At 38.1% G+C, this 15,367-nt stretch overlaps 2 protein-coding genes across 4 annotated transcripts in view; one reads left to right on the top strand and one right to left on the bottom strand.

Annotated features, from left to right (window-relative positions):
- UBAC2 (UBA domain containing 2) overlaps window positions 1-15,367 on the bottom strand; it is a 185,341-nt gene that overhangs the window by 78,176 nt on the left and 91,798 nt on the right. The gene's annotated exons all lie outside the window — the stretch shown is intronic.
- GPR183 (G protein-coupled receptor 183) lies at window positions 707-14,441 on the top strand. Its single transcript, XM_007960756.3, has 2 exons — window positions 707-1,625; window positions 12,815-14,441. Exon 2 carries the CDS (start codon window positions 12,833-12,835, stop codon window positions 13,916-13,918), a length of 1,086 nt encoding a protein of 361 aa, XP_007958947.1. The 5' UTR covers window positions 707-1,625; window positions 12,815-12,832; the 3' UTR covers window positions 13,919-14,441.

Genomic DNA, 15,367 nt, shown 5'->3' with positions numbered 1-15,367 from the left:
CGCGTCCGGCCTGCAGTCTAAGTTTTAAATGAACTAGTTCTAGAATATGATGTCATGTTTATCCACCAAGTCATAAAACCTCTGTAACACCCCCTCATAGAATTTTTGTAGTAGGAATTACCTTGGAGATCATTTAGTTCAATACCTTTAGTTTATACACAGAGAGGTGGTGGCCCAAAGAATTCAGCTGACTTACTTGATGCTCTTTCTTGTGTCTGACAATGTTTCTCCATACTCTCAGCACTTTAGAGGTTAGAAGAACCTAATGACATCTGTGGGAGGCAAAAGCTACTTGACTATTTTTACAAAATCCTGGAGCAGGAAGGCCTCTGAGGTCACAGAGTTACAAATTCCTATCAAATGATTCAATTCTGTCTACATCATCCCTCAAAATCAACATCAAGTTTACACAAGCATCTAAATAAGAAACAGCATACTCCATTTTTTAAAATAATCACAACTTTTGGGAATGACTCTCATCTTCTGATCCGAAAGCTATCTCCAGTAACTTCTTACTCCCGCTAGTCTCTGGAGTTAGGAAGACTGACATAAGCAATGTAAACACTTTTCTATGAGAGTTTCCACAAGCATAAGGATAATGACCCTAGGCCTACAAAGCATACACATCCCCAGCTTATTTAATCAGTTCTCCTAAGACCTGCTATTCAGGCCCCTCACTGCCACAGCTGTCATCTACGTCATTCGTAAAATGCAGCACCCAGAAGTGGCTGGGAATGGCCAGATCAGTCCTGACTAAGTGTAAAATCACCTCTCCTGATCTGAGTGCTGCATATCTGGTAATTTAGCCTACAAATAAACTGCATTCTGACAGATATGTTATGCTGTTGGTTTCAACTGGGTCAACTAAAACTATGAGGTGAATGGCGTAAGTCTCTTTCATCCTGTGCTGAAGAGGCTGGATTTTATCTATAGTGGGCTTCCCTTCAACTATTTCCCCGTTATTCAAGTACTCGCGAAGTCACTGACTCAGGCAGCCTCTCGACTGAAAACGGCGACTAATTCTGTTCACTCCACATCCTGGACTGTCATTCTCCCTCACACCACAGAAATCTGTTTCTTTCTCATAAGCTGTGGATAAGGTGGAATGTGTAAACTACTCCCTGATACCAAGTTTCCAGGTAAAAAGCACTGTCAAAGTTGACATTGTTTTCCTTAAAACATTAAAAAACCCACACGTTTACATAGAAAATCAATATAAAATCATCAGTAACTTGGTCCTTTTTTTTTTGGTTAAGGTTTATTGCTTCAGTCTCTTTCAAAGAATTTTTTGATACTTAAACCTTTACAGAAAAATTTATAAAGTTCCACAGGTATCAACAATTCATAAATTCCAAGGGGCTTTTGGATAGTCGTTTTTTGTTTTTTTTAAATAACTATAAAAAATTTCACTTCCCATTTAAAACAAACAAAAAAAAAGTGCACACACGTACACGAGACGAACTGCTCATTACATGCTCAGTCACAGGGTGACAGAAAAAAAAAAGTCACCACCATAAAAGGATGTCTGCATAGCCTCTCTTAAAACAACATGCCACAGTTAACTTACTTCAGTTTGGACAAGTACTGACAGCTACTACACAGAGATCCGAACGAGTCACTGATATGTAAGTACGAGATCCTTTGCTTTTTCAACAAATTTTTTTAAGAAAAACTTTAAAAGCCTAAGTTTTAAGTTAAAGGTAAAAAGGAAAAGAATCTATTTAAGAACATGCTACCATCACTTCTAACAAAAATTATACTAATAATGTAAGTTTAGACTCTCTGCTGACTGGTAGGTCTAGTTAGTTCTTACAAAGCTGAGTGAAAGCGATGGGTCCGCCAGAAATATCTTTGTTAAAAAATAGGGCTTACTTCATGTACTACTGTATAAACTCACAATGACAAAAAACAGCATCAAGCAAAACTATGCAAATAATGCCAATATTTCAGGATAACTTAGTATGAAGGAAAAGGAACAAAGTTATTTTAATATAGAATATTCCTACACTATAGGAATTATTAGAAATATAAGATTATTTCTCAGGATGGAATCTCAGTGGTAGAATTCCTAGGGCAAAGGATATATTTTCTAAAGCTTTAGATATAAAATGGTACTTTTTGGTTTACAAAAACATTTTACCAATTTACCCTCCCACCAGCAAAGAGTACCAATCTTTGCTTTTTAAATGCTAAATACTACTAATTAGATAAGTGGAAAAAAAAAGTCTGTTGTGTGGTTTATATTTACGTTTAGTTAGACTAAACATATCTTTTCTATGTGCTTGGGGGGGAAAATCAAAATGAATTCTATGCAGTGCTTTGGCAACATTTATGTCCAGGTTGGGAATGGTGGTAACAGAAACTTGGCAACATAGAAGCTGTGAAGACACTTCCTTTAAAGGGGGGTGAGGGTTTTGTATATGTGTATTTGTGTGTGTGCTGGGGGAGGGGGAGTAGTATTTTGGTTTTTTGGTGTCACTCTGAATACAATATAGCGTAATAAGAGCAAGGGTTCTAAAATTAGGCTCAAATGTAATTTACAAGCTGTGTGGCCCACCACGCAAGTTACCTAATACCTGACTTCAGCTGCTTTACCTGTAAAATGGGGAGTATTATTACTGCCAAGTCCTTACAACATTGCCTCTCAATATAAGTGCTAAGAAACTGTCTCCTACAGTTCTCCCATCCCTCTGGCCACTGACGTACCAGAGGGAGAATCCAACAGATATGTTACGGATATTTTACATAAAGACCCTGAATCTGGCTGGGCGTGATGGCTCACTCCTATAATCCCAGCACTTTGGGAGGCTGAGGCAGGCGGATCACCTGAGGTCAGGAGTTCGAGACCAGCCTGGCCAATATGGTGAAACTCCATCTGTACTAAAAATATAAAAGTTAGCCAGGCATGGTGGCACTCACTTATAATCCCAGCTACTTTGGGAGGCTGAGGCAAGAGAATCCCTTGACCTGGGAGGTGGAGGTTACAGTGAGCCGAGATTGTGCCACTGCACTCCAGCCTGGGCGACAGTGCGAGACTCTGTCTCGATAAATAAATAAAATAAATGGCCCTGAGTCTATGGATGATCACACATCTAACTGTGCTTACTGGTAGGACTCCACACTTCTTATATTTTAGCATGTTTTCTCTCTGGGGGCTCACTGCACTTTTTGGACATAAAACCACAAAAAATATGCTACTCCACAAAATGTTCACTCACATGTTTATGTATCATGTCAGTGATAATGGTGATGATCCCCTGCATAAATTGCTTTCATCTGGCTTCCTAGAGCTAATTAGTATCATGATCAGTCACTTAATGGAATAAATATTAACTCAGGTTGCTATATGACTTTAATTCATTTATTTATTCTATAGATATTTACTAGATATCTATTGTAGGTTGGTTCTGTAGCATTCTATGGGATAAAATGTTAGATGAAATCAAGTCATCATCCTTAAGAAGCTTAAGAGCTTCGCACCTAACAAAGCCGTTTACAGGGATGCTTTTCTCTCTGTTATGGTTAAGACCTGCTGGAGTTGTTAGGCAGTCCTGGACGTGGCCTGTGTAGAGGACATGTGGTGTCCTCCGGTCTGGGGGGTTGATCACCTTCCCAAGAAGTCTGGATATCGTATAAAATGAGATAACGCAGGTGAAAATCCTCTGAAAGCTGTGACAGTAACACAGATGCCTGTGGTGTTTTGGAAGCCCAAAGAGAAGAATAAAAATGTTTTGTTAAGTCTCTGCAAATATCTAAAAAGTAGTTTAAAAATCAATTAACAGGATAAAAGCCTATTCTAGGTATTCACCATATTTTTTCAATTGAAATTTCAGTCTAAATTGCTTTATTATTAAAATATTGTTGAAACAGTAAAGTCTAAATCCATTTATAAAATCTTTACTTACTTTAAAATATGCTACAAATAAACTAATAAACTCCTTCATTTGAATCAACGTCTCTTTCTCCCTGCCCCCATTCCCTTCCCCAGCTCTCCCAGTCTTTCTTGTTCAGATAGGTATGAGTTAGTGTACATTAAGGTTTTGAGATGCCTTCCTATTTTACTTGTTTTCTACCCATAATAACAGATCATGTCGGACACAGGACATAAACTGTATTGTACTGAATGTAACTTCTGAAGCCAAACTGCCTGGATCTGAATCCTGACACTTAACAGCTAGGTCTTTAGTCACTTAAGTGCCCTGGTGCCTCCGTTTCACCATCTGTCAATGGACTTGTGAAAGTTCTGAGAGGATTCAATGAGTAAACACACATAGAGTGCCCAGGGCAGTACCTGGAACACAGTCTCTGCTTAGTAATTTTGGTGATTATTATTCATCAAGGGCTTACTGTAGTGTAATAAAGAATCTTTCATTAAGGATTAAGAAAGCTGCAATGTTCCTATTCTTTAATGGGTATTTATTGAATATCGATCATACATCACCTAGAGATACAAGAAATTAACACCACAGGATTCCCACTCATCGTACTTCACAGGCTCATGGGAGACAGGGAAGAAAATCAATGATACAGACACTATGACAGAGCACAGCACCCTCACAAATACAGCCACCCTGCCCTTCAGAGGATGGAGAACAGGAACACTCCTGCGATACTTAGAACTAAGCCTGGAAGGAAAGTAGGAGCTGAGGATACAGGACAGGGGCCAGGAGACATCAGACAGAGGGAAGAGTGTTACCAGGCACAGAGTTGTGAGGGAACGTGGGACATCCAAAGGTTATAAGTAATTTTGTATGGCTGGAGCCAGGGCACGATCAGGAGAAGCTGGCCAGCAACCCTCCTGAAGAGGGAACGGAGCTCAAATCATGAGGGAACTTGTGAGTCATGACACAGAGCTTGTGGTTTGCCTGGGGTTGGATGGGCCCCGTTTGAGAGCCTGGCGGGAAGCTGCTGCCGTGGCTGTGGGCAGAAGGGCGGGAATGGTACACAACAGGCAGACGGACAGACACGGATGTGCAGCAGAGTACAGGCTGAGGCACAGGGGCTGCTCGCTGACTAGTGGCAGCAGGTGATGGAGAACATGGAGTCCCGGGCGCCTTCATGAACCCTGCCTTAAGTACCCCAGTAAGATCCCTGAGCGAATGACTGAGTTGATCTGGAATTTGGTTTATCCATAAAATAACGATATCTAACGTTCCTCCCTAATTTCCACGTGATAATAGAGACAAAAACAAAATTGAAACTCCTTGAACTTGAAAGAGAAAAGGTACATATGATTTCCAGAAACATTCAGGACTCAGCGGAGAAATATTAAAGACACAGAGCTTCATTATAAAGAGCCTTTTTATATCATGCAGTTAGTTTTCCCACATGTTGCATCCTACAGACCATGCCAGAGAGAAACACAGAATATCTTTCTTACACTAAAATGAGTATTACGGTGGGATTCTTAGTTTCGTAGTTCTCTAAACATATGTCATCTTCATCTTCAATAACTTCCATACTTTTAAGTATAAAAGCCACCAAAAGCCACACAGGTGGCTTTTACTAGTGAAAGGTGAAAGAAAATAACTGGAATATGTGAAACCCCAAATACGCAAGTGGGTGTTCAACCAAAGAATTCCTGTGCTCAAGCACCTTTCCAACACTTCCAAGGAACGCGTCTATGAAGCTGAAGTGGGTCTTCACTGCACATTCACTGGGTTCGGGACACATATAAAGCACAAAGAGGAAACAGTAGACTGCTAAACACTTTTTCTGTCTTGAAGAGGTTTTTCTGTCTTGAAGAAGGTCTCTGTGCTTGGTCCTGTAAATAGCCTTTTGCAGATCTGGTCTGACCCAGGCTATGCAATGGGGTCAGCAGGCCGGTCACAGAGCTCCTCAGTAAGGCTGCCTCTACTAAGTCCCTCGGCTAGTCACACTCCATAAGCCCCCCAGGAGGCAGGGGAGGTCCCCCAAACAGATGGACCACAGTCAACTCTATGCTGAATATCACTCTGGTATGCGTGATTTTTTGAAAGGATATAGGGAATATTGTTCTCAATCCTTCTAAAAAATGAATCATGGACCCAGACATAGCTATCAATTTAGGACTCAAAGTTGGCTGGGAAAAAGTCACCTTACATTGTACAAAGATGTATTTAACCAGGCCACAGAGGCATGTACTGACTACTATGACAGTTGGTTCGCAGTGTATTATTAACAGAATGGACAATCTGACTTTACTAATGAAGCACCAGGAGGCTCTGACTATGCTGGTCACATTTCCACAGCAGTGCAGGTTCCTCTTGCATACTAGGAATGCATGTTTCCCACTGTCCATTTTACAGGCAAATGGCCCCCATAATATCTCAGATGATGGCTGTTTGGTCAGTGAAAAAGGTGGCAAGAAAAATCACTAATTGAATGCTAGGACCCAGTATGTGTGACACTGGGGCAAATTTAGATGTCCCTGTTTGAACAAGAAGGTGTTTTCAAATAATTGACAAATACTTATAAAACCAGGTAACCAGAGGAAGAAGTAATGATTTCTTTCTTCTGTGGAGCAGGTTTATTCTCAAGGGAGTTGAAACAGTCCTGGCCTGCCGTCTGATACATCTGTGCTTGTCGTTATTTCCTCAGTAGAACCATATCCTTATAATTTCAATTAACCCCGAGCTTTCGTCTCCCCTCTCCTTTCCAGTGATTTCATTTCTCCCTGCTCCAGAAATTTTTCCTCAGTCTTAACCTTTCCTCAAAGTAGCCAAAGGACAGTGTATCAGAGGAAGAATCAGATCAAACAACACTCATCACTTAACAATATACACATATAATTAGTATCTGTGTGGCCGCATCTGGGTGGCTCCCCTGGCTGTTTTTGAAAGTGAGCTTCTGGAAGTTCCTCTTTGGTACATTCGCTGTGGGCATGTTGATTCAGGTCACCTCTCTGTATAAGCTGAGTCTAGAGCAGGCTTGACCTACAGAGAAGTCACCTCCAATTGGTGATCATCTCAGCACAACCTGACCCATTCCAGTCACTGCTAGTGGCTACATTTAAACAGAATTCCTAGGTAAGCCCCTTTTCATTCAAGGTGTTATTATTAAAAGAAATAACTATTAGAGGGCAAAGGTGACATTTCAGCAAAAACCAAAAGCTGTTATTCTAGCACCAACTAAATCCCCGAATATGGTAAAGATTTTGTTCTGTTTCTGCCCAAATTAAAGGCTGAGAAAACACTTTAATTACTTGAGCGAGTAAATTAGGACCACGGAAGCTACATGTCCTCTGTGAAAAATCACAAATCCCTCCAAGTGGGTATCTAGGGTAAACATTTCCAGAGCGCAAACTACATCAGTGCTTAGACAATTTTCTTAGATACTAAATGAGTTTTGGGGGGCCTTTTATTTTTTTTTCCTTTTGTGGCTAGAAAGAACCTGTCAGTTCATGTCAACATGTCCGGTTATGCAAAAATGAGATGATAATATCTCAAGAAGTGTTACCAACTCTATTAGCAATGAAATACATTCTAGAGAAAAACACACACAGGCTCACTTCCCAAAGCATAAGTAAAAATACTTTGGAAGATATTTTGCTGAGGAAGAAACTTACTGTTTTACACATGTTAGGATAACAGTAAAGTTAAAAGGACTAAATACTGCATTACAGAGGCAAAACTGGGATGGTCTCCTTGTTTACCAATAAAAATAAGAGAATGGTATAGATTGCTTCCAGGGTGGCTCCCAGCAGAAGGTACAGGAGCCTTGAAGGCCGACAGAGCCCTGTTCCACAGGTGGAACCTGAAAAATGATCCAGGCTTCCTGTAGCCCAGTCATTATCCACGCCCTCCAGGGAAAGGCCTCTATCCTGACTCCTGTCCCTCAGTGCGTGCAGCACGAAGGCTGAGGGGCCACGTGCACCTTTTCATTAGAATGCATCATGAGGAAGCTCTAATTCTGATATTAGTGTTCTAAAGAAAAAATATTTAGAACAAACATTTATTTGGGCTTTTCCCTAGGCAATACAATGATACATGATAATACTTTCTAGTATACCTCAGTGTATATATCTTAAATAACATGTCAGAAGCTGCTGCCTAATAATTAAAATGTAAAATACTTAAAATATACTTAAGAATAAATTTTCTACCTGAAAATGATTAAAAGATAACTATACTATCCAAATATTGACACTGGTGCACTGTAATGCACAAAGTGAGCAGAATACTGCTATGTATGAGGAGGAACCCAGCACATACTGTGTGTGTGAAAGAATCCCGAGGAACACCTCACTCACATAACAGCCCATGCTCAACGCTGTATATCCACCCTTCAGTTCCAGACCCTCTGATACAAAAAGGTACCATTTCTGCATTCCCAGCATCTAGCACATGGAGGCACTAACAGCCATTTTTCTGCTGAATAAAAGAATGGACTTAATTCAAGTTTCAGAAAGGAATCCTTAAGATGATTAAAGGAAGATATAAAGTAATATCTCTGAGGGAAGACTGTAATAAATTGGGACTGGCTGATGTAAGAATTGGATAGTAACAGTCACGCATATGAAAGGATTTTCCTCTCAATTTGGGATCATAAAATTGGCTAAAACTACTGCATTAATAACACAGGATAAATATAAGCAAGAACCAAAGTGACATATTAGGTCTACCTAGTGGAATCATCCTTTAAGAGGTTACTAAGCATCCAAATATCCAAAGCATGCATTTACCGTTACCTAAGATCATTTCTAAGCCATCCCACTTATACGTCCACATTCTGCAAATGCCTTTCTTTGGCCACCTCCAGCGCACAATGATGGTCAGTTAAGGACCCTCAACAGGCTACCCCTTGGGGCTCAATGATGTGTGGCCACAAGTGGCTTCCCATGTGGGAAGGCACCTCTCGTTGAAGTGGGCACCCCCTGTGCTTAGAAGTTGTCCCTTTGCTCTGGAGCAGCTGGGCCATGTTGCGCATGTGCCATGATTATAGGTGAGGATGGCCCTTAGAGCCTAGACCACTTTGAAACCACAAGCCTTCAGTTCTTTAAGGGCAGCATGAAACAGCTGCCTGTGCAAAGAACTGAACAGAGGAAGAAACGTGAAGCCAAGTCATCACAGAGAAGGATGCAGCATGGCCTTTAACCCCAGCGTGGTCTTTAAGAACCACTCCAATTTTTTCCTGTGTAAAATATAAAATTGGTATTTATTGTCAGTTTCATCACCTGGTAAGTAGGTAAGGGGTAGCAATGCTCAAGCATACAGGACTGCTCTGAGGTTTCTACATGATGACACAATGCAAAGGTACAGAACTAGTAAGTTAATGCAGAAATCTGAAAAAGGAACTCTGAAGGGCAAGCTTTGAAAAGCATGTCAGCTAACAAGGTTTTTACAAGAAGAGGTGAACTAAAATTTTCTTCCATTAAAATTTTTTTTTTACCTATTTATTCATTCCAGTCACTGAACAGAAATGAACATTTTGAATAGACATGTTCAGTATTAAAAATCTAGAATATATGAGTAAAGCTCCAAAATGACTCATACAAAATTATGTTTTGGCATACATCTTTCTGTGTGTGTTTGTATGTGTGTGTTCATGTGTGTGTATTTGCTTCCCCATGCCCCAAAAAAGTGGCATGTTGTATAATCTGCTTTCCTCACTTAACACAATTTCCAGTCAAGAAACAGGCATTTTCATGTTGCCATTTTCAGAGCTGCACTGTATTCACTGCATGGCTGTATTCCTGTATTCCACTGTATGGCTATGACATAAAATATTTAATCCCCTAATGAAAGATATTGAACTGTTTGCAACTATATTAAACATTCTTGAACTTTGTTCTGAAACTCCTGCAATCTCTGGCTCTCCTAGATGCTGCATCTTATTTGGTGATGCAGTCAGACGCACATTTGTTGTATATAAACTGGCAAGCAACGGCACCTTCTCCTCTGAGTCTTACATGAGTGTTACTTTCCTAATTTCTACAATAATAATTATTCATATGGAAGATTTGCAGACTCTACAGTGAAGTTTTTTTTTTCCCGTCATGTATTTTAAAGGCAATTCCCACGAATCTGCTTATAAATACTCAAAAATATACATTCAGATTTTTGGGAAAAAAACATTTTCACAGAACTTAGAAAAACATTAATAAAAGTTATTGTTGCCTATTCCAAAGCTGCAACCATTGCCTGGAATTTTCACCTCTCCTTTGTGTCTAGTCTTAGTTCCTGAAAAGCTGCTTCTCACACTAAGCTTTTCCCAAGTAAATGGAAAAATATTTTTATACTTTTATTCCACAGTGCAATCCCTATGATTTTCTATTTAAGAATCACTCCATTTTTTTTCCTGCACAAAATATAAAACTGATATTTATTGTCTTTCCTATTTCACTAATTTCCGTAATTATCTCTAGTGTTTTCTTCTACTTGCTTTGGACAGTTATTTTCTAGCTTCTTGAACTATGTACTTAACACATCTATTTTAAATCTTTTCTTTTTTAAATAAAGGCATTCAAGGCTTTATATCTGTCTCAGATTGCCTTATCTGCATCCCACAGTTTTCACAGGTAGTATTTTCATCATTTAGTTCTAAGCATCTGAAAATTTCCACTGTGATTTCTTCTTTAACCCATGAGTTCCTTAGAAGTGTATTTTTTCATTTCCAAACTTTCCTTTTATCTTTTTATCATTGGTTTATAATTTAGCTGCACTGTAGTCAAGCAATGTGATCAGAAAATAATTATTTTCTGAAAGCTTTGAGTCTTCTGGTGACCTAGCACATGGTCAAATTTGAAGATACGCTCATGTGTCTTCAGTACAAGTTCTGCTAGCTTTCAAATCATGTTTAGTAAATCTCCTAAGTCTTTAATCTCTTTTTTATCTAGCACATTATAATACAAATGTGTTAAGATCTACCATTATGGTTGTGAATTTGCCAAATTCTCCTTCAAATTCTGTCAAATTTTGCTGTTACATGCAAATTTCATGATTATTTTTATATTCTTTGTAGACTGTTCTTTTTAACCTTTGTAGTGACCCTCTGTATTCCTATTAATATTGAATTTGCCTTGAATTCTATGTTTTCCATGTTAATACTGCCATTCTACCTTTTTATTGGTTGGGATTTGCTTGGTACATATTTTCCCTTGCCTTTATTTTCAACCTTTCTGAATCACTTCGAGCTGTATCTCTTCTAAGCACCACACAGCTGGATTTTTTTTTTTTAAATCTAAACCGACAGTCTCTGTCCTGTAATCGGCAAGCTCAACCCATTTAAATTTGTTGCGACACATCCCTACCCTCTTGTGTCTTCTACTTACCATCCTCATTCTTTGCTGTTTTCCCATTGTCTCTTTTCTGGATAATAAAATGTTTTATTTCCATTTTTGCTCTCTTTTGCTTTAGGTTTTATTTCCATTTAGGTTATAATGATTAACCCATCAACACTGTACAGAATGCATACCTCTTACATAACATGACCACAATCCTCTGATAACCCTCAGTGTCTATGAACATCAGTTTTAAGGTTGTTAGAATGAAGTTAGCTGAGATCCAATTCATTTAATATAGCAGGGAGAGAAGCAGATTTGCAGACAGTGCTTTTGATCAGGGTAGAGATAGTCTTTAAGGAAATACTGTATATTTCCTTAAATATACAGTAGCAACATCACTAGATATGTTGAAAGTACCCCTCAATTTTGGTGACTTCCAGGTGAGATTTACATACACACAGTTCTATCAGAGGAATTATTTTTCTTCTAAAAATAATCACACAGGATTTACTGCTCTGCTCTTCCTGCTTTAATCAAAGTTTACCCTCATCTACAGAACCTTATTGTAGGAGTTTTCCATTTTTCAGTTTAGGACTTAAAATTTCTGTCTCAACATTATTTATAACAAGAAAAGAACTAGAAAGAATCTAAAAGTTTATCAAGGGAGTAGCTAAGCAAATTATGCATTGACACACTGGAAAACTGTAGAATATCTATCAAATGTTTATATAAAAGCTACACATATGACAAATATATACATTGCACTGATATGAAGATGTTTAGTGAACAAAGCAAGAAACAAAATATAATGTGTGATGCTTGCTACTATGCGCAAAGGTAGAAGTGTAGGTTGCACAGATTCATGGAGTACTTGCAGATTGATAGTTTTAAAATTTAATAATTTCCCCTTGAAGTAGCTTAAGTCTTTTTCTCTCTCATTTTCTTTATCTTTCTTCTTTTTTTTTTTTGTCATTTTAGTCATGGTTGTTGTGGTCGTCTTCTTCTTCTTTTTAAAAAGAAAATCTAACTTTCAGTTCCTAACATGGACTAAGCTTATTTCTCAGACTTTTAGGTTAACACAAATCAGATCACTGTGGTAAGTTCGTATTTCACTACATAAATGTGGTGACTGATTTCATTTCCTGGCAGTGATATGCGTTTGGTTTAAAAAAAAAAAAAAATTCAACTGAAATTAAATTTAAAAGCAAAGGTTAATGCCTGTCTGAAATGTGGGGTGCTTTACTTAACCAGACAATGATTCAAAAGAGGGAAGGGGAATCTCTGCCTAAAAAGTTACTGCATTCCCTTCTGTCACAAAAACGCGTTTGCCCTATTTAATTTGTTCTGTTTCCTTTCCAGAGCTTTGCCAAAGTCAGCAAATTCTGAGAGTAAAAACAGAAATTTTATTCTGTTCTTCCTGTTATCATATATTTAACCATATTATATAATTACAAACTGTTAAAAATTGCATGCCATGAAATGTTAAAACTTAGATATATAAAAGACAGTTTAGACTGCTTTGATAGATTATTGAAATTTTTTTTAAACTAATGAGTAATCAAATTGAATACATAGGCTTTTACTTAAATGACACTTCTTGGTTTTTTCTAGACACCTTGACCACCACCAATGGATATACAAATGGCTAACAATTTTACTATGCCCTCTGCACCTCCTCAGGGAAATGACTGTGACCTCTATGCACATCACAGCACAGCCAGGATAGTAATGCCTCTGCATTACAGCCTCGTCTTCATCATTGGGCTTGTGGGAAACTTACTAGCCTTGGTTGTCATTGTTCAAAACAGGAAAAAAATCAACTCTACCACCCTCTATTCAACGAATTTGGTGATTTCTGATATACTTTTTACCACTGCTTTGCCTACACGAATAGCCTACTATGCAATGGGCTTTGACTGGAGAATCGGAGACGCCTTGTGTAGGATAACTGCGCTAGTGTTTTACATCAACACATACGCGGGTGTGAACTTTATGACCTGCCTGAGTATTGACCGCTTCATTGCTGTGGTGCACCCTCTACGCTACAACAAGATAAAAAGGATTGAACATGCAAAAGGCGTGTGCATATTTGTCTGGATTCTAGTATTTGCTCAGACACTCCCACTCCTCATCAACCCTATGTCAAAGCAGGAGGCCGAAAGGATTACATGCATGGAGTATCCAAACTTTGAAGAAACTAAATCTCTTCCCTGGATTCTGCTTGGGGCATGTTTCATAGGATATGTACTTCCACTTATAATCATTCTCATCTGCTATTCTCAGATCTGCTGCAAACTCTTTAGAACTGCCAAACAAAACCCACTCACTGAGAAATCTGGTGTAAACAAAAAGGCTCTCAACACAATTATTCTTATTATTGTTGTGTTTGTTCTCTGTTTCACACCTTACCATGTTGCAATTATTCAACATATGATTAAGAAGCTTCGTTTCTCTAATTTCCTGGAATGTAGCCAAAGACATTCGTTCCAGATTTCTCTGCACTTTACAGTATGCCTGATGAACTTCAATTGCTGCATGGACCCTTTTATCTACTTCTTTGCATGTAAAGGGTACAAGAGAAAGGTTATGAGGATGCTGAAACGGCAAGTCAGTGTATCGATTTCTAGTGCTGTGAAGTCAGCCCCTGAAGAAAACTCACGTGAAATGACAGAAACGCAGATGATGATACATTCCAAGTCTTCAAATGGAAAGTGAAATGGATTGTATTTTGGTTTATAGTGAAGTAAACTGTATGACAAACTTTGCAGGACTTTTCTTATAAAGCAAAATAATTGTTCAGCTTCCAATGAGGATTCTTTTACATTTCTTTCACTGGGCACTTTCCCATCTCCAACTCGGAAGTAACCCCAAGAGAAGAACATAAAGCAAATAACATAAAGTACAATAAAAATGAAAATAAATATTTCATTTTTATTTGTAAACGAATACACCAAAAGGAGGCACTCTTAATAACTCCCAATGTAAAACGTTTTGTTTTAATAAAAAATTTAATTATTAATATTTCTTGCCAACAAATGGCAAAAGAATAAGGACTGTATATTGCCAGATGTTAATACTGTAACATACTTTTTAAATAACATATTTCTTAAATCCAAATTTCTCTCAATGTTAGATTTAATTCCCTCAATAACATCAGTGTTTTGTTTTGTTTTGTTCTGAGTCACAAAACTTTGTTAAAGAACTCTTTTGGAATAAAAAGCAGGATGCTGCAAAGTTATAGTCTGTCCCTCAATGCTCACTGTCAACTACCAGCGGGAGTATCAGGGAAAAGATAATTGGCAATAGATAGACTCTGAATTGCAACATTATAAATAATGACGATGACTGAGGCAATGAAAGCACTGAGCTTTTCCTGGAGCTGCCAGCATAGTTTTTAAGGGCTTCTGCTTAGCAATATGAAAAAGACTTTATGTGGAGGTGCCCATTGGGAGGAGGGTCTACTTGCTAAATTCATCTTGGAAATAAAAAACATGCATATATGATTGGTTTTCTTGGGATCGCTAGGGGATCATTTCTCTTTTCTTCCCCCAAGCTGTTAGTACCCTACATCTGTATTTCAGTGGTTTGAGTTATCAAGTAGGAGAAGAGTGGTGCATGATAAGCAGTGGAAAATATAGTTGCTGCTTGCTTAAATATGATAGAGAGTAAAATGCAAACTTACAAAATTAAGCATCTTAGGAGTCTTTACAATATTATATACTTGCTAAAATAAGTACTTTAATAGGAGTACCAGGACCTTTCCAAGTAGTCAACTGGTCTGCCAGTTCAAATTTGTTTTATCCCCAAAACTACCCCAATACAGTATTCTCTGTTGGCAATGACACCAATTTTTATAATGGTAGATAAAAAAAAGTTAATTCTGAGTCATACTTTAAAAATTTTTTTCAGAAAGGGGGTCTCACTCTGTTACACTTTAAATTTTTAATTGGACCTTATATCCTGAAAATATTTTATTTAAAGTTCTTGCCTTACTCATTTCCAACTTTTTCTCTGTAAGAAAATTAATCTTAATGGCTGATTCAACACCATTTACTAATATATTCAGATTTGCATTACATTTATTTCACAAAGAGCCACCTGACTTTAAAGCCATTGTCAAAAATAGGCATTGGTCTTCGTAACATCTTATGTAGACAGGTGAGA

This window comes from Chlorocebus sabaeus, chromosome 3 (assembly GCF_047675955.1).
Source record: "Chlorocebus sabaeus isolate Y175 chromosome 3, mChlSab1.0.hap1, whole genome shotgun sequence".
Classification (NCBI taxonomy): domain Eukaryota; kingdom Metazoa; phylum Chordata; class Mammalia; order Primates; family Cercopithecidae; genus Chlorocebus; species Chlorocebus sabaeus.
The sequence above is the reverse complement of the archived record's forward strand: the minus strand, read 5'-3'. Positions and strand labels throughout refer to the sequence as shown.